This window comes from Fistularia commersonii, chromosome 4 (assembly GCF_037954325.1).
Source record: "Fistularia commersonii isolate RoL2024-O1a breed Wild chromosome 4, RoL_Fcom_v1.0, whole genome shotgun sequence".
Taxonomy (NCBI): Eukaryota; Metazoa; Chordata; class Actinopteri; order Syngnathiformes; family Fistulariidae; genus Fistularia; species Fistularia commersonii.
In genome coordinates, this window is record NC_141287.1 from 21,159,913 (window position 1) to 21,181,702 (window position 21,790).

Consider the following 21,790-nt stretch of genomic DNA (forward strand, 5'->3'; position numbering starts at 1 on the left):
TTAAGCCTTTTTTTGGGGGTATTTTTTTTTTTTATATTCTATACATTGTGATGGATTATCACTGAGCCAAATGCATATTTGCAATTTCATGAAAAGAGTGCAGCAGAAAGCAACATTTCTCGAGATGGTTTCTGCAAAGGCCAAACACGATTTCCAACAGAAGCACCTTCGATAAACCTCATTTTTATGAGTAATTTTGTGTCCTGCAGTTGCAAGACTTGTACAACATCGTGACAGGCCAAACAGTCTTTGACGTCAGCCTTCCCATGATCCTCTCCGAGTGGCGCCAGCTGTCCGAAGCCACGTGGCAGTTTGTGGCGGTTTTGCAGCGGCTTCCCGCCGAGCTCGGACAATCTTACTGGCTCAACTGGATACCGGACGACGACCCCGACGATGTCACCGAAACCCTTCAAGAGAGGTACTTCTTTTTTCTAACTGGCGGTTTTTATTCCAAAGAACCTCAAGAGTGAAGCCGTTTCGAATTCCAACATGACTGACATTGGTCGTAACGTCCCTATTTCACCGTTTGTTTGGAAACGTTACATTTAAAGGCGTCTAATAAAATTCTAGTAGACTACACCGGGCCTGATATTGAAACTGTAAAGTTTTATCCAGGGAGACCAATAGATTTAAATCTCTCAGTGTCCACAAAGTGTATTTCAGTTAAAAATGAGTGAAGTCGCACTTGTCTTATTCCGTAACGTGGTCGAGGACTGCGCTCTAAATTGTGCTGCGCTTTGGTTTCGCTCCAGTGTTTTGTTATCCGTGGTACATTTGGGTGAGAGGGTTGAGAGCGGTCCACTCTGGCCGCACTTAAAGGACTACTTCCACATGGTTTACTGGATTCTGAACTACAGAGCAGGTGTCACATCTGAAAACGCAAACTGTGAGTTTCTTCCCTTCCCGTCTCTTTGTGCGCGGGATCTGTTTCACTGGAAATCCACGTGTGCGATGCTCGCCGTCCCCTGCAGGTACCCTCGATGGCGACACCTTAGCCGTTCACTGTGAGACTGGCTTGGAGTGGCACGGCTTTGCGCAAGCCATGGTCGAAGCTGCGATGTCCCCAACCCTGGATGTCCTGGTGAAGTAAGTTTTGGGGGTTGATTGAGCAGAACTGACCACCCGGTGGTTGCGAATGAAGAATTTGAGCTCCTGATAAGATAGGAGGATTTCAGAGAAAAAGGCGTTTGCTAGTTTTGTCAGTTACTTCTGTGAATTGCTTGTAACTTCGTTTTGGAACCGGACTTGAATTTCCTCGAGTCCGAATTTTTGACAAGAATCTGATTTGTACCATTGCAGAAGAGATTTACACACATTTACATCACACTGCGATGTTTCGTGATCTCCGGCCCTTCATGGTTTCTCCTCAGCTGCCTCAAGGGAACAGTCAATCTGCTGCAGCACGTGTACGGTGATGTCGCCGAACAGATGGCGGCGTCATTTCTCAAAGAAGAAATCGAAGGCGGGGCCGTGCTGTCGGACTACCTCATCAACCTGATGAATAACCTGCATCCCGTTATTTCCAACTTGTCCGCGCTTTCCGACCAAGACATCTCAGATCCCGAAGTCATGGCTCCCATCGTCAGCCACCTGCTCCAGTCCACCGGCCTGACGCCGCTGATCCCGCTGCTTTTCGGCGAAGGCCCCGTAAACACGGCCTCCGTTCTTGACGCCGCCATTCAGGCCGGCAGACTCAACCAGAACATCTTCGACTTCAATGAAACGGACCAGACAATGCTCGAGCTGGAGCGGTTGATAACTCAGCTCCTGTCCTTGGAGGGCAATCTCACCATGCCCGTTTCCTATATGATGGGGAATGTTCTGCTCACTTATTCAGACGCCTTCGACCCTGAAGTTGCGGCTCATTTCACAGAGCTCATCCAGCCTTTCACCAACAAAACTTCAACCGGGATAGTCGAAGCCATCTTCGGGGCCATGGAGCTGCTGCGTACGTTGATCGATTCTCCGAACGGCGACCCGACCGCTATCATCCTCGGATACTTGCAGCAACTCCGCGAATTTTGGGGCTCTATTTACACGATGCGGAGAATCGAAACTCTTTTGCTGCCAAACGGGCAGGTGGACACGGTCAAAGTCACCGAGTTCACGCATCTCGCCCAGGACTTTCTGGATCTCCTCACCCCCGAGAGCCTTCAGAACCTGACCGCAGCGGGCGCCGAAGCCGCCCAGCACGTCGTATCACAGAAATTTATAGCGTTCCTGCCACCCGATTTCCAAGAGGACGCCGTTCTTTTTCTGCGCGACTTCAGAAATCTGCAGTATCACCTGAGTACGTGTGCGACGGTGGAGACCTGCTTGACGGGGATCCCGGAAGTCTTCCCGTTCCTGCAGCAAATATTGGAGATGATGCTCACGACCGACACGAACGTCACCGTCACCGTCGCGTTGACCGACTCGCTTGTGGAAGGACAGAAGTTTGAGGAGGTCGCATCTCTGTTCTTCTCTCTTTTCTTGTCTCCGCAAGAGGCTGCCTATGTCGAAACTTTCGGACAGACCCTTCATTTCATCCAACTGGTCTTAAATACTCCAAATATCACCGTGCCTCACGTCCAGGATGCTCTGAAACAGTCAAACTTGACACTCGAAGACCTGGATTTCATCGCCGCCCTCGCCGGAACGGTCAACATCGGTGACTTGATCGCGAATATCATCGGCATCGCTGACGTTCCTGAGTGTTTGGAATCAGAGCAGAGCACGACCATGACAACCCAGTGTGTGGTCGGACTGATAACCCAACTCGGTAGTTTCCTGACACAGATTCCTGCTCTCCAAAACGAGACGGCCATCTTCTCTCTCATCCCTCCAATCCTCCAAGAAACTCTCAGCGATGTTGCCAACTTCAGTGCCGATACGTTCGCGGCGCCGGTGCAGACCCTGGAGCAAACCCTGGCCAATGTCCAGGTGAACCTCCTGCTTCACAACCTCAACACTTCAGAAATCATGGATGAAATCCAAATGTTGGCGGCTGTGTTGAAGCTAACCGCCAGTCCCGAGCCCTCGAACCACATCTCCGACGCCACGTCCTCGGACGACCCGCTGGCCATCAATAAAGCCTACATCGAGGTCGTGCGGTGGTATTTGGAGAGGCTCGAGAACGCCACCAGCTCCAGCTCCGTCTCGGATCTCCTCCGGCCCTTTTTCTATCTCACACAGATGCAGGTGGCGACGCAGCTGGCGCAGACGGAATACGCTTCGTTCGTCGGCAATCAAGTGGAAAACCTGATAAACGAACTCCAGTACCCGATAAACGGCTCAGGGTTGAGCCAGATCGGCCGAACGGCAGTAGAGATTCTCTTGCATTTGCTGGAGCCTATAAAAACCTTCATCGGAGTTCAGGATGAATCCTTCCCAGACCCGGGCCTCAACACGACCCTGCAGCAAATCGAGTTGTACCTCGACCTTGTAAGACAGTGGACGCGGCGACCGGATGTCACGCGAGTCCTCGGCGGTATGCTCCAGTGGGGCGAGCCCTCCCTGAACGCGTCCACCCCTTTGTCGGACGTTCGCCGCCTGCTGCAGACGATGGCGGGTTTCCTCAATCGGGAACAGCTGGTGTATCTTTCCACGGTGAGAAACATCACTCGCTCCCTGAACCAGGTTTTGGTGATCGTGGAGCAGCCGGGCGACTTGCAGAAAGACCACCTGTCGGACGCCGTTTCGGAAGCCCTGGAAAGTTCGATGGCGCTCCTGACGGCGGTCGCCGGACCCCTGCCGCCGTCCGTACAGCACGACATCCAGGACATCGTGCAGAACACGCTGGCGCTGGTGGTACATCCGGACTTGAGTTTCGCCGAGTCGCAAAACATCTCCCTCCTCATCCTCGAGAAAGCCGAGAGCGTCGTTCAAGAGACGATACCGGAGATGTTCGCCGTCTACCTGCTGGCTGGAATCAAAGTAGTGACCACATATTTCGAGACGGCCTCCGTTGCCAGCGGACCCGACAACTGGAACCAGATGTGAGAATTCTTTTTGACGATAACTCTCCATGTCTCATTTGGCTCATCAAAAAAAAACAAATGTAAATTCTCAGAATTTTTATTCAAAATAGGATTTCATCACAGTGAAGTCAAAGTTAAAGTATCCAATACACTATAAAGATAAGATTAGATAAGATGAACTTTATTGAACCCCATCGGGGAAATTCCTTTGTCACAGCAGCACAACAGTTGTAATGTTAGAAATAAAAACATCAATAAATAAATAAAACTAAAAAGAAAATAAATATGAATATAGATATATGAATAGAGAGACGAAAAATAAATGATTGCTAAGTAGGAGAATCTATGAGCTTTAATTCAATGGGCCATTAGTTTCGTCCGGTTAGTTTCAATCAGCTCCCATTGTTCCTTTCAAAGAAAAATATTCTCCAGATATTTGAAATTCCTTTCGGGGCGCTCATTATGTGGTGCGTCCGAGCAAACAAAAGAAGCAACTTGTTTTGAACAGCCGGCTCTGGATTTCAGGGCCCAATTTTCAGTGTCTGTGTTTGGATGTTAAATATCCATGTTCTCATCTGTGAAGGGTTTTGAATGAAATGGTGACCGTCCAAAGCCTCCTGCCGCCAAACAGCACCGCTCAGTTCTACGTCTCAGTCCTCATCAACGTCACGCACTTCATCCTGGATTCCGGCCGAGGCAAGTCGGCCGTTCTGTGTCACCGCAGGCGGAAAACCAGTTCAATCCAGGGGGTTGTAATGTGCATTTGTTTGTTATTCAAATATGGAAGCCAGACTGCGAATAGACACAGCAGGTTGTTGCAATCAAGTTGTGTGTGTGTGTGTGTGTGTGTGGATGGTCGAGAATAACATTTATACCGTAAATATTGAGTCGTGTCTTGTCATTTCAGGAAACATGAGTCTCTGGGCGGCGTTTGAGAACGCAGAAGATGCGCCGCTCATTATTGGGCAGGTGAGGTGGAAAAAGTCCGTTTTTAATGTTCTGTCCAAGAATCAGACGGAGTCGCAGGACATTTCGGATAAGTTGCCGTTGAATTACGTCCGTTACATCGCCGTTGGTGAAACCCCGATCCTGCGTGACTCATCCGCATTATTCTCCGTATCATATTGACGTCCGACTCATTGGTTAAAATTCCCATCTCGCGGATCGAAGGCATCAAAGGTGTTGTCGCATTTTTTTGTTTTCATAGATCGGAAACATCGTGAGCGTGTTTTGGCCTCTGATCATGGGCGACCCTGGTTCCCATGGAGACGCTCCTTCCTTGGCAACCCTCTCTCAACTTCCTGAAGTCTTGGGACAGGTGATGACCGGACAGGCGGACCAACACACCTGGCACAAGTGAGTTTTGAGATTGAAATAAATCTGTTTTACGACACGATGGTAAATGTTAGGTAACGTATTCTCGGCCGGGTGTTTTCCAGACTGGAAGAGATAGCGGAGGCCCTTCTTTCAGCCTTCAATGGAACGGAGCTTTGGGACGAAGTGACACGAGTCGTCCCGCTGTTTGAAGAAATCACAGGGACCATCGTCAACAACATGCAAGCGGAAAACGGTGAGAATCTAAATAAACAGAGAGTCTTTTGTTTAGCGTTGGAATGCCATTGTATTCATGTTCCCTATATTCTCACATAGGGGTTGTTTTCGGGTAAAACCTTTTTTTTTTCTTACAGGTTTGATACTCGGCCTTCAGAGACCTCTGATGACTCTGGTGACAGAAGTGGCGATCTCCATGAACACCAGCCATCTCAACCTGTCTGAGGTCGTAGGAAGCGTGAGCCTGGCCATCGCTCACACGTTGCAAGCCGCCGAGCAGGTTGGACCGCTAACGTTTAAATCCAAAACGTTTAAAGCAAGTTACGCACCTCAAAGTAACTCGTCGGGTTTTTTTCCCATTTGCTCATCCATATCTTTACCAACCAGCTAGTAGTAGTTTATGCATGTGTGTGTGTGTGTGTGTGTGTGTGGTGTTGTCATCCTTTTGTAACATTTTGTATTGTACATCCTCATACCAGCGAGTGAAAGGACAGAAAAGTTGCGCAAAGTGCATTTGTATTTCGCAATCGTGTAGGATTCCGCCGTGAAGCTCCGCTCCCACTTTAGCTCAAGGGCTTCCCAACACAAAAGGCCTCCTGGCGTGACGGCGGAGCGCTGGCGAGGCTTCGGACGGCCTCGTGGGACGCAATGACATATTCTGGAAAAAGGGGCAATATGTTTGAAAATTATATTCTAGGAACCATTTAAGTGTTAAATGATAGTAATATTTACTAATTTAATAAAAGCAACAATTAAATGAGAAAAGAAATGTCAAAATCAAACAGTATTGCACTAACATTATAGAAAGTACTGTGTTAATAACAGCATCCGTAGAAGCAGCCATTATATAAATATGTTGAATGATGAAAGAACCAGTGAAGTAGAAGTAAGAGTGTGGTATAATAATAATAATAATAATAATAATAATAATAATAATAATGATGGTGTATTTTATTTTACAGCGCCTTGTTGGACACCTAAGGACACTTAAGACATATTCATATACTCAAAATACAAATTTAAAAGAAACAAGAAAAATAAAACCAATACAAGTGACCAAGTGGCAAAAATAATGGCACAAAAAAATAGAGGAAACACTTAAATAACACATCGTAGATGTGAATGAATTAAATATTCGTATGAAATACTTTGTTCTTTACATTGTGGATGTGCTGACAACAAAAATCACACAAAAATAATCAGTGGAAATCAAATATACAGGACTGTCTCAGAAATTTAGAATATTATGATAAAGTTCTTTATCTTCTGCAATGCAATTACGAAAACAAAAATGTCATACATTCTGGATTCATTGCAAAATCAACTGAAATATTGTAAGACTTTTATTATTTTAATATTGCTGATTATGGCTTAGATCTTAAGAAAACTCCAAAATCCTATCTCAAAATATTAGAGTATCATGAAAAAGTAATATTTGCTTTTTTAATTGCATTACAGAAGATAAAGAACTTTATCACGATATCTTAATTTTCTGAGACAGTCCTGCATGAACTCATGGAGGTCTGGATTCAGAGTCACACTCAAAATGAAAGTGGAAAACACACAACATTGATGCCACGTCCTTAAAACAAGTTACAAGGAGTCACATTGTGTTATTTAAGTTTTCCCTCATTTTTTTGAACAGTATATATAAACACACACACATATAAATAATAGTTGGTGTTTGCTAGAATAGACTGCTGTAACAGATGTGTTTTGAGTTGTGATTAAAAGTGCGGGACTGAATCGATATGTCTGATTCCAGTGACGGGTCGCTCTGCTCCCTGTTTATTTAAAGACAAAACAAGGAGTTAAATGTCAACATTTCGCACATAATTTATCACAAGGCCGCTTTAGTGCACACCGTTATGTTGCTCATCTTTTCTGTCGTCGTTTAGCATCGCATGAATACTGACTTTTATCCCAAAACGTTTGCTGTCGGTCAGTTAAACCAAAAAAAAAAAAAAAGAAAAGTTTTTCCCCAAAAGTTGAGCGCAAAAGTTTATTGTCCATACATTCATAAAAGCAATTGAAAACATTCTACCATTCATTAACATGCCACAAAATACAGTTTCAAGTCGACTGTTCCGAAGCGATGTGTCGGACATGCGGAGCGGACGTGAACGTGCCTGTTGTCTTCGTGAGAAACGATGATACCTGTGTGACACGTCCACCCTCTTCATTGTATATCTCTTCACCGACTGATGAGAGATATCATATCGCCCTTGAACTTTACCTTTTGTTGTCGACGCACTTTGTTCTGAATTTTCTAACAGAACTGGTTTTCTTCAAACAAAGCCTAGGAAAGTCATCAGATGCAGACTTTTTGTTGACATTTCCCCCCTCCAGGCAAATGGTACGTTGACGTGCGGCGAGGCGTTGGTGTTGTGGGAGCCCGTCGCCGCCGCCGCCGGCTTGAACGGCAGCGTCGTGGCGGCTTGGTGTGACAGCGACCTGCGGCCTGTCCTGGAAGCCCATGCAGCTTCTCAATCTGTCTACGCCCACCTGGACACGAGCGTGAGTAGAGCCGATGCCAGAGGATTAGACGAGGTGTATTACCTCACAAATCAACTGTGCACAAAACAGATGCCGCTGGATTAGGGACGCACAGACGGGTTCACGCAGGTCGGAATGGGTGGAGAAAAGTGTCAGGGATACCAAGAGATAGAAGAACATCAGCCAGAAGGAAAGAGTGTATGGACTAGAAACACTTACAATGACCAAAAGACGGGAAGCAGAGCTGGAGGTTGCAGAGATGAAGATGCTGAGGTTCTCTTTGGGAGCGACCAGGATGGAGAGGATCAGGAAGGTCCATCAGGGGGACGACACTTGGTAGATGTTTTGGAGAGAAGGTCAGAGAAGCCAGGTGGAGATGGTTGGGTCACGGACAGAGGAGGGAGAGTGGATATATTGGTAGATGAATGCTGGGATTTGAGGTCCAGAGGAAAACCAAAGAGAAGATGGATGGATGGAATGAGGACATGGACATTAGTTGGCGTGAGAGGAGAAGATACAGAGGTCAGGTTGAGATGGAGGGGTTTGATTCGCCGTGGACGAACCTGAAGGTAAAAGCCGAAAGGAAAGAGGTTGAACGTGTGTTTTGTCTTGTGATCGGCGAGTTATTATGATGATTCCATCTGCTTTCACTGAAATGGGTTTTATCCTGTTTAAAACGCAGCAAACCCTTTGCCTTTGCTCTTTGTTTCTTCTTTTTGTACTTATATGTGCTTATACGCCAACAAATAAAAGAACATTCTGAGACTTTGACGCGATACCTGGCACGCCACCGTGTGTGTGAACGGCTGCTGAACCTGCGAGAAGCGAAAGCATCAAATAAGTTGAGACCTTTTAACCCTTTCCCAACTCTGCAAGAGGAAATAGATATAAATCAAAATCATGGAACTGAACCATGAAAGCTACAGAGCTAATTATTATCATCCAGCTAGATGAGGCACCTTAGCTTCCCTCACCTCTGAAGTGTGTGTGTGTGTGTGTGTTTGACAGACTTGACTATCAAAAAACCCGACGGCCGTGCCTGTGTGTCACCGAGATAGTGCATCTTTCTTCTCGAACAGACTTGTTAAAACGACTTGATGAAATATTCAGGGATAGATAGCAGCCGCCGAGGCTTCATTTCAGGGCTTGTATTACTGTTTGCTAAACAGTGTTCCTTTGTATTTTTTGGTCATAACTGGTTTATCCCCGAGGTGAGTCCGGCCCTCTTCTGTTTGTTCTTGTGAGTGTCACTAGATTAGAGAAAACCAGCCAAATTAGATTTGAAATTGCAAACAAATAAAACTTTAATTGGGTATTTAATCCTGAACGTGATCCTCCGAGGACCCGAATTCAACGGCGGTGAATGAATCCGCCACTTGATGGCAGTGTTAACACACCGGCCGGGCCGCTACGGCGCTAACGCCGCATCTCTGCTTCATGTTTTGTGGACAGAACATGGGTGTGGGTCCAATGAGTGCGAGCGCCACCGCCGCCAAGGTTGTCGAGGCAGCGCGGTCGCTATACCGGGTCGACGTCAACCGCACCCGAGCGACGGAGCGACTGGTGGAGACCCTCTCCGGCCAGATGGCCGCGTTGACGGGACGGCCTTTGAGCCACGATGCGATGCATCACCTGTACCAACAGCTTCAAGACATGCAGCTGCGACAGAGGTAACGCTTCATGAATACAATGTCATCGGGGGAAACCGCACGCCGATAACCGTATCGATAACTTCATCGTTGATCGCCGCCGACCGACGAGCGCCCCCGGCCTCGCGGTGGTCGGTGGTTTTCCCTGTTCAATCCTAAAACCTACAAGTGACAAGATTGGGTCGGTCCGTGTCGTCGGTGGACGTGTCGCCGTGTCGACGGCGCCCGAACGTCAAAAGAAAGCCGTTTCGTCCCAACGGCCGACGCCTCAGTAGATTCCAAAGACAAGACCGCAGTGCAGTCACCGGATGAGGACAGTGCAATGCAGTGATATAACAATAGCGCAGCTACTAGACAATAAAAGTCAGCGTGACAGACCGGGAGGTGTTTGCTATCGTACCATAAAAATGTCCCTGTACTTCCTGTATACAGTAAGAACTGGCTGGATTTGCCAGAATTTTGGCCTCTATTTGTTGCATTTACCACGCATACGAGCTGACCAAAGAACTCCCCGACGCTTTATCCTTCGCACGAATTGAGCAGATTCGATCCGCGATGAATTGGAGCGATCTCGCGAGATTGTTGCGAGCCTTTACGTGCCGGCGGCAGCAACGAGCCGCGCGCCGATAAGCATCAGACCGCGGATATCGCGGAGAATCAGTCAGGTCTGACTACATGAGCTACAGCCCAATGATCACAGTGGAAATTACACGATTTCTTATGAAGGGTGAAATAGGACAATTTTGCAAACAAGCACAGGGATTACAAGCCAGGATTACGCCGCTGAAATATAGCTTCTGTTAACACCCCGATATGTTTTGAATAGCGCGTATAACCAACCGCAACTTGCTTTGCCAAAAACCAGTCTGTCTTTGCGCTTTGCGATTTCTCCCGTCGCCAATTTCCAATTCTTCCAACCCGTTTTTTAATATTGTTTGCGGGCGTATCCGTCCCGGTCACCCGGCATGCCTTCGCTTTCTTCCCTCCGCAGTTTGTCCTCGATCGGGTTGCTGACCCAGGAGCTGGGCGTGGCGGCGCCCGTGCTCTCGCCTTACATCGACGCGCTAGGGGACGCCTTGATCCACGTCGTGAGCAACTCCCATCTCATTCAAGATGACATATCATCCCAGATCGTCTTAGCAGAGGCGGCGAACGTTTTTCTAACTTCTGCAAACCTGACCTCAGATGACATCATGTCGGCGCTGTGGGGAAATCCGTCCGGACACGACGGAGGGTTTTTCTTCGACGCGATCGGAGACTTCGTCGCATTGATGTACGACGGTCAGGTGTTTGGTGACGATGCCGCGGTCTACCAAACACTAGAAGACCTCCTGACAGCCAACGAAACCAGAGCGATCATCCAGAAGGTTGTGGAGATGTCTGCATGGCTCGCTTCCACGCAAGACTCCGGACTGGACCTGTTGACTCACAGTTTGCTGAAACTGTATGAGATCCTCCGGGACTTCCTGTCTCTCGTGACACCGATAGCCATGGAATTGCCAGCAAACATGGAGCCGTTTGAAGACCTAGCCGGAAACATCATTGAATTGCTGAGTCAGATAACAAGCACCGACGGCCTTGTTGTCGCCCCCGAGGATCACCAGGCGAGTGGGTATGGTCGGGACTCCCAGGTAAAGAGACGATACAGACGTGAGACCCCGACGATCCGCATGAGGGACCCCATGGACGACTTCATAGACCTGTTCTACATCGACTACCCGGCCCTGTTCACGGCCATCTCAGCGCCTCCGACCGCCGAGGAGATCGTGGACACGGTCCACGTGTTTGTCGCCAACCCTAACCTGAACATCGTGATGAAGGGAGCGACGAGTGACATGCCGTGGGCCTTGAACGCCTCACGGGAAGAAACCATCGACGCTTCGCTCGGAATCCTCTCTTTCCTGACTCTCCCGAGCGTGTTTCAGAGGTAAGCGTCGCTCGTGGAGGCCTTTATTCGAATTCAGTCAGTTTAATAACAATGGAAATGTACTTTTGTACCCCTGTCTGAAATTTGCACCGAATAAGCAGATTGCGCTATAAATTCTGCCGTTCCCAGGTGTCTTTTTTTTTTTCTTTATCATTATGTTACGGTCTCTTTTTGATTTTCCCCAGTTCATCAATGGACGTCTTGAACGATGCAGTCGGTATGCTTCCAGACGGCTTCCCGTTCTCCTCAGCGCTTAAAAACATCACCCAAGCGCTCGCCAGTGAATCTGAAGGTAACTCTACCGTCCGGGTCTTCTCTCCGGCTTTCTCGGTTTAAATAAACCTTCAGGTTAAGGCTCGGTTGGTCAAGCGAGCGTCCCTCCGACGGCCAGGTTGGCGGTTTGATACCTGGAGCTTCCTCGGCCGCCATCGATGTGTGTGTGGATGAGTGTATGCAGTGGGAAGTCCTTCGAGGGGCAAACAAGCGGAGACCGTTTATCGTTCATACACAATGGATGAATCAAGAATCCTCCAATGGTCTTCTTGTCAAAATCTTCAGATCCGCCAGAAGATTTTGACTCCATAATATAGTCAAAATAATAATAGTTTATCCTTTAATAATCCCCATGGGGACATTGGTTCTCTGCAATGAAGCCATCCTGCATGAACCACCAGTAGTAGGCCCCAAGTTCACCACAACCTGGAAGGCCGAGAACCTCCACAGACAATAACGGCCTTCGGTGACTTTCGGCGCAGTCGTCACGACCCGCTGTCTCCGCTCGACCGCCCCTGACGGCGGCGAAGACGTGTAGTGATGGTTTCCGGACCGGCGGTTAAGAGCGTATAAGCTCAGGCTGCCTAATAACTATTGTAAGACCATAGAAAAGCCATAAACCATTTTGTTAATGCTGTTGTTATTGTCCACATGTTCATCGTGAGGGATAATTCAGTTTGGAGATATGAGGAATAAGGCTTCACAGCAGCTTAGCTTGAGCTCCCAAAGAGCCCAAGGCCATATGGCTCCTCTCCAACAGAAAGCCACTCAGCACCTTTTTAAATCTCATTAGCAAAGTAGAATTCAATCACTTATCCTGTCCGCCCTCGCTAAACATCTCCCCTCTCACTCACACAAGTGGACATCTATGACCTCCTTTTTAATTGGCGTCTGTGCCTGTGTGATAATGTTTTTTAGTGCATACAACCACTTTGTAAGCAGCCGCAATCGTATTCTACACACATACACACACACACGCACACATACGCGGGTATACAAACTGGCACGGAAAGAGAAATGTTTTGATCGCGGAGGCCTCTGGGTGTCGAGCACCCTGAATTTTTCTAATTTTAGCCTAATTACATATTCTGTCATCACATCGCACAGCCCGAGGCAGTGCCTTTCTTAGAGCTTGTCAGATGTGTTTTAATGTGCGACAGCATCCGGCGCTGCTGACCCTTCCGGTCCCGCCGGTCCCGCGCAGACCTTCACTTTAAGCACATCATTTGCCGCCCGTCGCCTAACAATACTTCCCGGTAATGGTGCGAGTCGTAATGACGCCCGCCGGGATGACGTGTTATTCTGTCACCTTACGGACCTCACGGACCTTTTGCCCTCTTTTTTTTTTTTTTTCCCCCCCCTTTTCCATCCTTTTTCCTCATTCCGATGACCTCTCATCCCACCCGTCTCTTCCACGCCCTCCTTATCTCCTCGCAGAGAACCTGCTCCTCATGCAACAGATGATCCAGACGGTGGCAGAGCTCCTGCAGGCCGGCACCACGGCGCCGCATTTCAGCGAGCTGTTCGGCCACCTGAGACACCAGGTCCGCGCCGTTACTCGAATATCGTCGCCGCGAGTGGTCAAAATGGAAAAGAGCTCCTTTGAATGTTAATGAGGAACAAATGATTGATGATGATCAAATCAAAAAGATGCAAATGTTGTCATTTGTTAACAGATGCCCTCCATTTGTTGGAGAAATGCCATGCAGGCTTTGCAGATCCAGATACGCTCTGCTCGTATCCAGACGATTTCTGGAAAATTCTTTTTTTTTTTTCCTCCAGGTGTGCCTGCTTGAGACCGCCGATTCCGTGCATGTGGTGATGCAGACCGTGCACGTGGAGCCCGGTCAGCTGTGTCACACACTCCTGCCGGCTCTGCAGATGCTGCTGCAGAGCTGGCCCGTGAATTCCGGCGGTCTGGCCGACGCCGCGTTCCAGACGTTCGTCGGGGATCCCGACAACTTTGTGATTCAGGAGAAATGGTGGGTTCTCGGCTCGTGGATTCTGCGTCTTAGTGGCGGGAAATGATTTGCCCTGTCGTAGTTTCCCGTTTTCCACAACGGTTGTATCTTCATGCGTGTGTGTGTGATCACAGGACCTCCGTGTTGAGTGAAGGTCTGAACTTCAACACCAGCAGCCTGGGGGTCCTCAACATCAACCTGACCTCCCCAGGTGAGCAGGGGTCGCCCACCTTTACCGCTCCAAGGGCCATTCGGAGCCGGGGGCCACGCAACCCTTTTGAAATTTAAAATGAATTAAAACGGCGTATAACCTTTATGCTATGTCGATTTTTTTTTTCAAATCAATGAACAACAAAATGACATTTCTGCATGCAAAACATTTTGAATTTAGGTTCAAATGATACTCAATGTCTGTTTGAAACCTTCTTGTATTGATGAAAAAACCTCAAACTTAACTGAAATAATCCACCGGCAGCAAACCGACCGTGGCGTCCTCTCTCCGCGTGCTGAGACGCAGAGAGAAAATGTAATGACATTTCAAAAACAAACAGAAATAAAATTTTAGTTAAATACTCATTAATTATTTTCCAAATCCCTGGGAGCCGCCACTCGCCGACCCCCCTGGATCAAGCTGGTGTCTGGTGCTGAAATATGTTGAATATGACATGATTCTGCACAATATATGTCAAAATCACAGTAATCCAGTCACAGGTTCAAAAGATTTAGTCACGTGGTCAAAAAGTGCTTATCTCACCTAGTTTTCCTAGTTTCGCTTTATCTTTATCTTTCACCAACACTAATACCTCATTTGAGGCTGATACAGTACGCGATCAGTTTTTCCCCAAGCAGAAGGAACCTCATACAGCTGATTTCTTTACATTTAAGTACAATTAAAACAACTAGATGAGTTGTCACCAGGCTGATCACCAGTTTCCAGAACAATCTTATTTCAAATCATTGATTTTGGCAACTATTAAATTAAGCATGTCTTTACGTTTGGCAAAAAGCGTCACGCCATCGCAGCTTCAGACAACTCAATGAGAGAAAACACCATCCTAAGAAAGCGTTCTGAACCAAGATTTTCACTGTTATACATCAAATTCATGGATGAATAAGATAAATACATTGTTTTCAATGGGCGCCTGTTTAAATATAATATTGCTATTCATACTAATCATCTGTATCTCTCTCCAGAAACCATCACGGTGGCTGAGATTCTGAAAGACGATCATGCCTTCGTGCAGGACGTTCAGCGACACATGGATTTTGATCCCGAGGTTCTCCAACTGCTGCTGAACACCCGCCTGCCGCGGAACAATTTCCAGGTGAGCCGGTTCCTTTGTGACAAAAAGTCCATCCGGAGAGCGACTTCAACCTGCTGAGTTGCTGCGAAGTTAACAAGCGCATGTTAGAAAATACAATATTAACCGAAGGCTCGTGGTGGCGGCTGACGATACCATGGATTTTAATTTGAAGACAAAACTGAAACCTTCAAATGAATCAGCATTGATTGGACCGACACGTTATACAAACTAACATGTTAATAACCTCCCAGCATCCAAGAATAAGTCAATGAATGAAGGAATCAATATACCAACAATTAGGATTGTGAGATGATGGCGATAACAACATATTTATTTACGGACACTCAAGGAGACCCATTCAGACAGAACAATAAAAATGTAAACAATAAAAGTGACAAAGTGGTAAAAATAAAAAATAACGAGCCTGCAGTGTGTATACAAGTCATCATTCCCTTCGTATCGTGCTTCCTGTTTCCTATGTTCCCATGAACAGATCATATCCTGGTTGGTCGACCTGCGTCACTGCAACTCCACGGCGTCCGTGCACGTGGATCGCAATGAGCGGCTCATCTACCAGACCTTCTGCTCCATGTCGGCCCGCCAGTGGTACAGCTTCTCCGTGCTCATGGCTCGGCATCTGAACATGGAAAAAGTCATTTTCCGGGTGAGGACGGAGAAAACGCAACCGTCGATTCCGATTAATTCCTTTGGTGGTCGGGCTATTTTCACTTTTTATGTGCTGTGAAAGTAAACGCCTTCTACATTTGTTACCTAGCGACTCATCGCTTCCTTGCAAAAGGCCACAGCGGCTCTTTAACTCTCTTTCGAGTAAAACCTTTTCTTCGTCTCACAACTAAAAAAGCAAGTCTCCTTCGACTTGCCTTTGGGTCGGTTCTTATCAGTCCCCGCCTCGGAGTGGGTCGGACACGTTCGTTTCGCCGAACCTTTAATTCGAAGAAAAAGCGGAAGCGAGACGCTCCCCCTTTAAAACGTCCGACGTGTAGAATCGGATTGCAGAAAAATATCAAGTCAACACAAATTCTAATTTCTATCCCATCAACTAAGACCGTCTTTTTCTTTTCCCTCCGGCCGCTCCCTTCGGGCGACTTATCTTCCTCCGTCTAACCTGTTCTCCGCATCCCCTTCTCCACATCAACCCACCGAGACCAAACCTTGCTTTTCCAAAAGCCGAGGATGACCTTACGTCTGAGGATTTCCGAGCCTTTCTGCCTTTTTTTTTATTTTTTACCAGCAAGTTAGTGGAAAGCGTTTATATCTTGAAGTACGTTTGTCCCTTTGAGACGGTGCAAAAAAAGCTCCGATCCGTCAACGATTGCGGAGTGATGGATGTGGAATATAAAATGTTTTTCGATGATATTACATTTGCTGATGTTTTGCCACGTGGTTGGGGTTTCCGACCTCCGCCCCGGCGCTGTGATAGCGAGACACTTCACACAAATTAATTCTCTCCTCCGTCTACCTGTTCTTTCAGTCATCTGTAATTTCCCCTCTCTGTCTTATTTCCATCGCTTTTATTTATTCCGCTCCACCAAAATATTTTCGGGCCGGACAAAGAGAATGCACAAATGAGCCCATGAATTATTGACGACAGCGGCGGCGTGGAATTCAAGCGAAAGTCGATCATAATCTAATAATTCTGCTCTCCAAGTCGCTATTTTGAAATGGGATGATTATTTTTTTGGAGGGGGACGGACGGACGGACGACGTGTCGCTTAATCATTTCATTCAAATGACTTTTACAGCTATTTGGCTTTTTCCACTCCATGACCAATTTAGAGAAAAGAAAGGAATCCGCCGGGCTCAGCGATGCGCGGGGATTCATTTGTGCCCGAGTTGAATACGGAGTCCCGATCTCGACCGATCTCGACCCGATCTCGACCCGGCGGGAGGGTCCGTCTTCGGAAACTCCAACCGTGTCCTCGCTTTCAGATGGTGCTGTCTGAAGAAATGCAGAGCCTGGTGGGAGTCATGCTCCAGATGGCCGACATGTTGATCGGCATGATGGACAAGATGATCCCCGCCGTCCGGCAGCTGCAGAGCTACCTGCTCTCCATCGAGGACCTCAACCTCATGACCAACACTGAATTTAAACAGGTGCATAGCATCTTCGTGTCTATTTGATAAAGCAACCGTTGAGGAAACCTATGCCGACGACGTTTTATAAATGTGATATTTCTTCTTCTGACCAGATGGCAAGAGGACAGAGGAGCAGCATCTCCAGCCAGGCCACATTTGTCACCATCTCCCGAGCGTTGTGCAGCAAGGGGATTCTGGCCCTGTTCGGGATCTCCAAACTCCCCGTCAATTCAGAGTCCAAACCGTCTTTCACCGACAACCCCAGGAGGGAAGAGATGATTGATAGGTTCAAGATCCCGAGGAATGCCAGTAAGTGGAGGAAGGACAGATTTGCGGCGTTTAGCAACAGGATTTTATCATCCGTTGAGGCTGAAAGGAGCAGTAACTGATGGTACTTGAGCTCCGATGCTGTGCCCGCGTGAAACCAAAACGGTGGCTTGACGCCACCTCACCCGTGGAATCAGCCAGTGTATGAGATATTTAGTTAGGTTTTTATTTTAAATCCGCACAATCGTTGACAAAATTCACATTTCACTTTTTTCGCGTGTACATTTCGGTCTCCTCTTGTGCTGAAAATGGAGTATGCAAGAGGAGACACTTCTCTGTGACTCTACCCAAGTATACTACTCAATTTCACAAATTTAGGATTTACCGTGAATTCCGATTTACCGATAAGCCGCAACTTTTTTCACTTAAACAACAATGCGGCTAATTTATGGATTTTTTTTGGGGGGGGGGAGCTAACAAGCTTCACGCCGCTAAAACATTTATCCAAAAAATAAAATACTGTAAATTACAGATGATAAGCCGCAACTTTTTTCACTCAAACAACGATGCGGCTAATTTATGGATTTTTTTTGGAGGGGGGGGAGCTAACAAGCTTCACGCCGCTAAAACATTTATCCAAAAAATAAAATACTGTAAATTACAGATGATAAGCCGCAACTTTTTTCACTCAAACAACGATGCGGCTAATTTATGGATTTTTTTTTTGAGGGGGGGGGGGGACGCTAACAAGCTTCACGCTGCTAAAACATTTATCCAAAAAAAAGAGATACTGTAAATTATGGATGATAAGTCGCAACTTTTTTCACTTAAACAATGATGCGGCTTTTTATGGATTTTTTTTTTTGAGGGAGGGGGGGCTAACAAGCTTCACGCCGCTAAAACGTTTATCCTCGTCACATCGGATCGATGTAATGACCGGAAAATTCTGAGGCCGTTCAACTCCGACACCGAAAAAGACGACTTTGACAGTTTTAGTGCGCAAGAGGAAGCCCGAGTTAGCGATCGGCTAGCCGGTGCGGCTTATATTCAGGTGCGTCCAATAGTCCGGAAATTACGGTACATTTTGTCCAAATAAATGCACTGCTTGGAACTGTAAGTCTCTTGGACTTCTTGGGGATTTTAGGATCCAGGAGAGACCTGTAGAATCGCGGCGCTTCACTAGCATAGCATTTTAACTATGGGTTAAAGGGAAGGATTCCTTTCTTTAGCATCACATGTTATTTAGTCTTGTGGTTTTTTTTTTCCCTTTTAGCTCCTTTCTGCATGAACATGTACTTGGACATGGTGAACACCACAGGAGGAGCCATCGCCTGGGCCTTCCTCAAGCCCATGCTGATGGGCAAAATTCTCTACGCGCCCGACACAGCCGTCACCAGGGACATCATGACCAAGGTAGCGCCGGCCGCCATCATTTCTCAAGCCAAGGCGCAACCCATCGGTTGTACGGAATCTGAGAAACAACATCTTGATTGGAAGATGAGATCGGTGTTCAAAGTTCACTTTATTTTCAAGTGTATTTCTTTTAAATTTTAGTTAGTATGTTTTTTTTTTTTTTTTTTTGCACTTAATATCAGAGGCAATAATTTAAGAGATTATTCCAGCTATTAAAGCCAATGATGCCCGCTGGAGATTTTCCGCTTGTATATGAATGATGAAAAAAATTTCTTGAAAAACGTTTTATTATTTTTGTGCCAAATGAATTTATCCTTTTGAGATCCCACAATCAGATGATGCTGTTCATAAATAATTGGTGTGGGATCATTTTGGGAGACAAATTTCATTTATTTAAAGACATAGACACGCAAAGAATGGACTACCTTGACGCTCTTGACATTCTCCCGCTCTTGCACAGGCCAACGCCAGCTTGCAGGAGTTTGCAAATCTGAGAAAGTACTCCGAGGAATGGCTGGAATCGTCCCACTACATTGTGAACTCGGCTCAGATACTCGGCCTCACGCTACCGCTGCTGCAGGTATGAAAGTGCGATTCTTCTGCTCGGTCACTATCGTCGAATAACGAGGGGATGTTTCCGTGCGCAAGAAGTAGAAGAATCTCCGTTTTTTTGCGCATCCCGCCTCCTTCAGTTTGTCCTTTCGCTTCTTTTCTCTCTCCTCCCTCTCCGAACAGAATTCCCTCGGCAATGCCTTTGTGAAGAATTTCATTGAGATGCAGACAGACATCAATGTTGACAAAATGAAGGAGACTCTCAGCAACTTCTGTAAGTGAGCATTTGAAGGTCTTGCATTTGTAGGCAGAAGATATCGGGTTTAACTTTACCGTCTTTCACCCACGTACTACCCAAATCTATTTTGCAGCCAAATCGTGATCTCAGAATGCGTCTAACATAACGGGGCTCTACAGAGCGGCATTTTAGATTAAAATGGCTCAACATCAGGGAACGCAGAGCCTCATCGCCTTCGAAACATCACATTGAAGTTTAATACTTCGATAATCCATTGTTCATCACATATTCCGGCCGTAATAATTCATGCAGTATTTCGGTGTGTGTTCTAATTGCAAAGTATTTTTTTTTTCCCTGAATTCTCTTGAAGCCTTTTTTGGAGGGGAAGCTAATGATATAATATTTAAACTTTCCTAAAATCCACATGAAATAAAAACAGGCTGTCGAGAAATGATGACATCATACATTATTGATGATGTAGTAGATACTTAACAATCAACAATTCATTCATTCATTCATTCATTCATTCATTCATTCATCATCTACACCGCTTATTCAAAATCGGTTCTTAGGGACCTGGAATCAAGGCTCTTTAACACACTTATGTCTCAGTAAGATCGGAATAATTACCACCAATAAGACAAATAATATTCTTTGCAAGACTTTTATTGCTTATTAAAATATTATATTCCAGTAATATCTGTTATAGGATGGTTCAGTTGTTTTAAAAAGGATGCCGGCTGGCTGGCTGCAACTCTTGGCTGCTTCTGAGAAAGCTGAATGATTGCCATTCGTAAGTAGTATTTAATTCAGGCCCTCGTAGAAACTGGAGGCGAAGGCGTCCTTTGGCGGAAACCACTTTCCTGAACCGGACGACAAACCAGAGGATTCTTTGGAGCGGCGGACGCTTCTATAATCCTCCTGGGAGGGAAGCCAAACGTTGCCGAAGCTAGATTTTTCTTGGGTCACCTGTGATTGACATACGCAGACAAACAATCACCCTCCAGCTGAGGATTGGTTGAAATGAAGTCAAATTGATATAGTATAAACACAAATATGGCAGATCCGGTCCCTGAGGTTCACCAGAGTATAGACGGATCCCGTGTCACTCACTTAAACAGCAATCACGGACCATCTGCTTCCTGTCTTTGTGATCAAGCGCTCCCATCTCCCACGGGAAAGATGGTCTTCACATAAAACCTGCGGTGTGTGTGTGTGCGCAGTGGACGCCCAGAGACCGAAAAAAGAAAAAAAAAATCTTTTTCCGGCACAAAACCCCGGACAAAGAGGCAAAGAGGCAAAGAGGCGGTGGTCTCGGGGAGTAAATTTAATACTGACGTGACAACTCTCGGCGGTCAGATTTCATCGATGCGCCGCTTTGGATTTGACCGCAACCTGGTGGGAAGACATTTGCGCGTCTGGAGCTTCGATGGATCGCAGCTCCACCGCTCCCTGCTATCCACCGCTGTTCAGCTTATCTTCCTGAACTTTGACACTCATATTAAAAACCTGAAAGTCGTCTCCGCCGGGCAATTACTGACTTGCAGAACGTGGGATATGCAAAATGATGACGGTTCAGTCTGGATTTGGACCAAGACGCGGTCCTGACACCGCACTTTTAAAACTTTCAGGCAAAGAAGTTTTAAAAACGGCCGTATTAGGTGGCGAGAAGACGCGGCGGGGCGGCCCGGTTGAGCGGCCGAGGCACTTTGGCCCCGCGCTACATCGGTTACAATCGAACCTACAAGGCGGGGCTCGGTTGGTGTTGCCGGGCAATTACCTTTGCAAATGGCCGAAACATTTGCGCCTTATCTGGCTTTTGATATTCAGGCGCTGGCACGCGTCGTCGGGGCCAGATGCAGCGGAAGTACGACGAGCCAACAATGACCGCATTTTATGAAGTGTGGCTTCCAGGCCCCTCGGACGCGACCGCATATGCACTCGTCTGCTTCCTTTGGCCAAGACGGAGGCCTGGTTACGGCCACGACGCGTGTCCGCCTCGATGAATCGTAGGGTGTTTTAAACAGATGCTTCTGCGGCCGTTTCGTCCGAACATAATCGATAGGACAGCCGCTGCCTTAATGGCCGTCAGCCTGAACACGA

The 21,790-nt window shown here is 46.9% G+C and overlaps 1 protein-coding gene across 1 annotated transcript in view; it reads left to right on the forward strand.

The window, feature by feature from the left end:
* Window positions 1-21,790, forward strand: part of abca12 (ATP-binding cassette, sub-family A (ABC1), member 12) — a 71,091-nt gene that overhangs the window by 11,732 nt on the left and 37,569 nt on the right. The window contains exons 16-37 of the mRNA XM_086145988.1: window positions 210-418; window positions 753-886; window positions 972-1,086; window positions 1,371-3,977; window positions 4,543-4,716; window positions 5,184-5,315; window positions 5,399-5,529; window positions 5,648-5,790; window positions 7,860-8,027; window positions 9,459-9,676; window positions 10,647-11,582; window positions 11,768-11,874; window positions 13,293-13,399; window positions 13,638-13,837; window positions 13,951-14,027; window positions 15,011-15,141; window positions 15,614-15,784; window positions 17,071-17,235; window positions 17,331-17,526; window positions 18,758-18,897; window positions 19,358-19,477; window positions 19,633-19,723. Coding sequence (XP_086002114.1) covers window positions 210-418; window positions 753-886; window positions 972-1,086; window positions 1,371-3,977; window positions 4,543-4,716; window positions 5,184-5,315; window positions 5,399-5,529; window positions 5,648-5,790; window positions 7,860-8,027; window positions 9,459-9,676; window positions 10,647-11,582; window positions 11,768-11,874; window positions 13,293-13,399; window positions 13,638-13,837; window positions 13,951-14,027; window positions 15,011-15,141; window positions 15,614-15,784; window positions 17,071-17,235; window positions 17,331-17,526; window positions 18,758-18,897; window positions 19,358-19,477; window positions 19,633-19,723 — 6,472 coding nt within the window. The remainder of the gene's footprint in view (window positions 1-209; window positions 419-752; window positions 887-971; window positions 1,087-1,370; window positions 3,978-4,542; window positions 4,717-5,183; window positions 5,316-5,398; window positions 5,530-5,647; window positions 5,791-7,859; window positions 8,028-9,458; window positions 9,677-10,646; window positions 11,583-11,767; window positions 11,875-13,292; window positions 13,400-13,637; window positions 13,838-13,950; window positions 14,028-15,010; window positions 15,142-15,613; window positions 15,785-17,070; window positions 17,236-17,330; window positions 17,527-18,757; window positions 18,898-19,357; window positions 19,478-19,632; window positions 19,724-21,790) is intronic.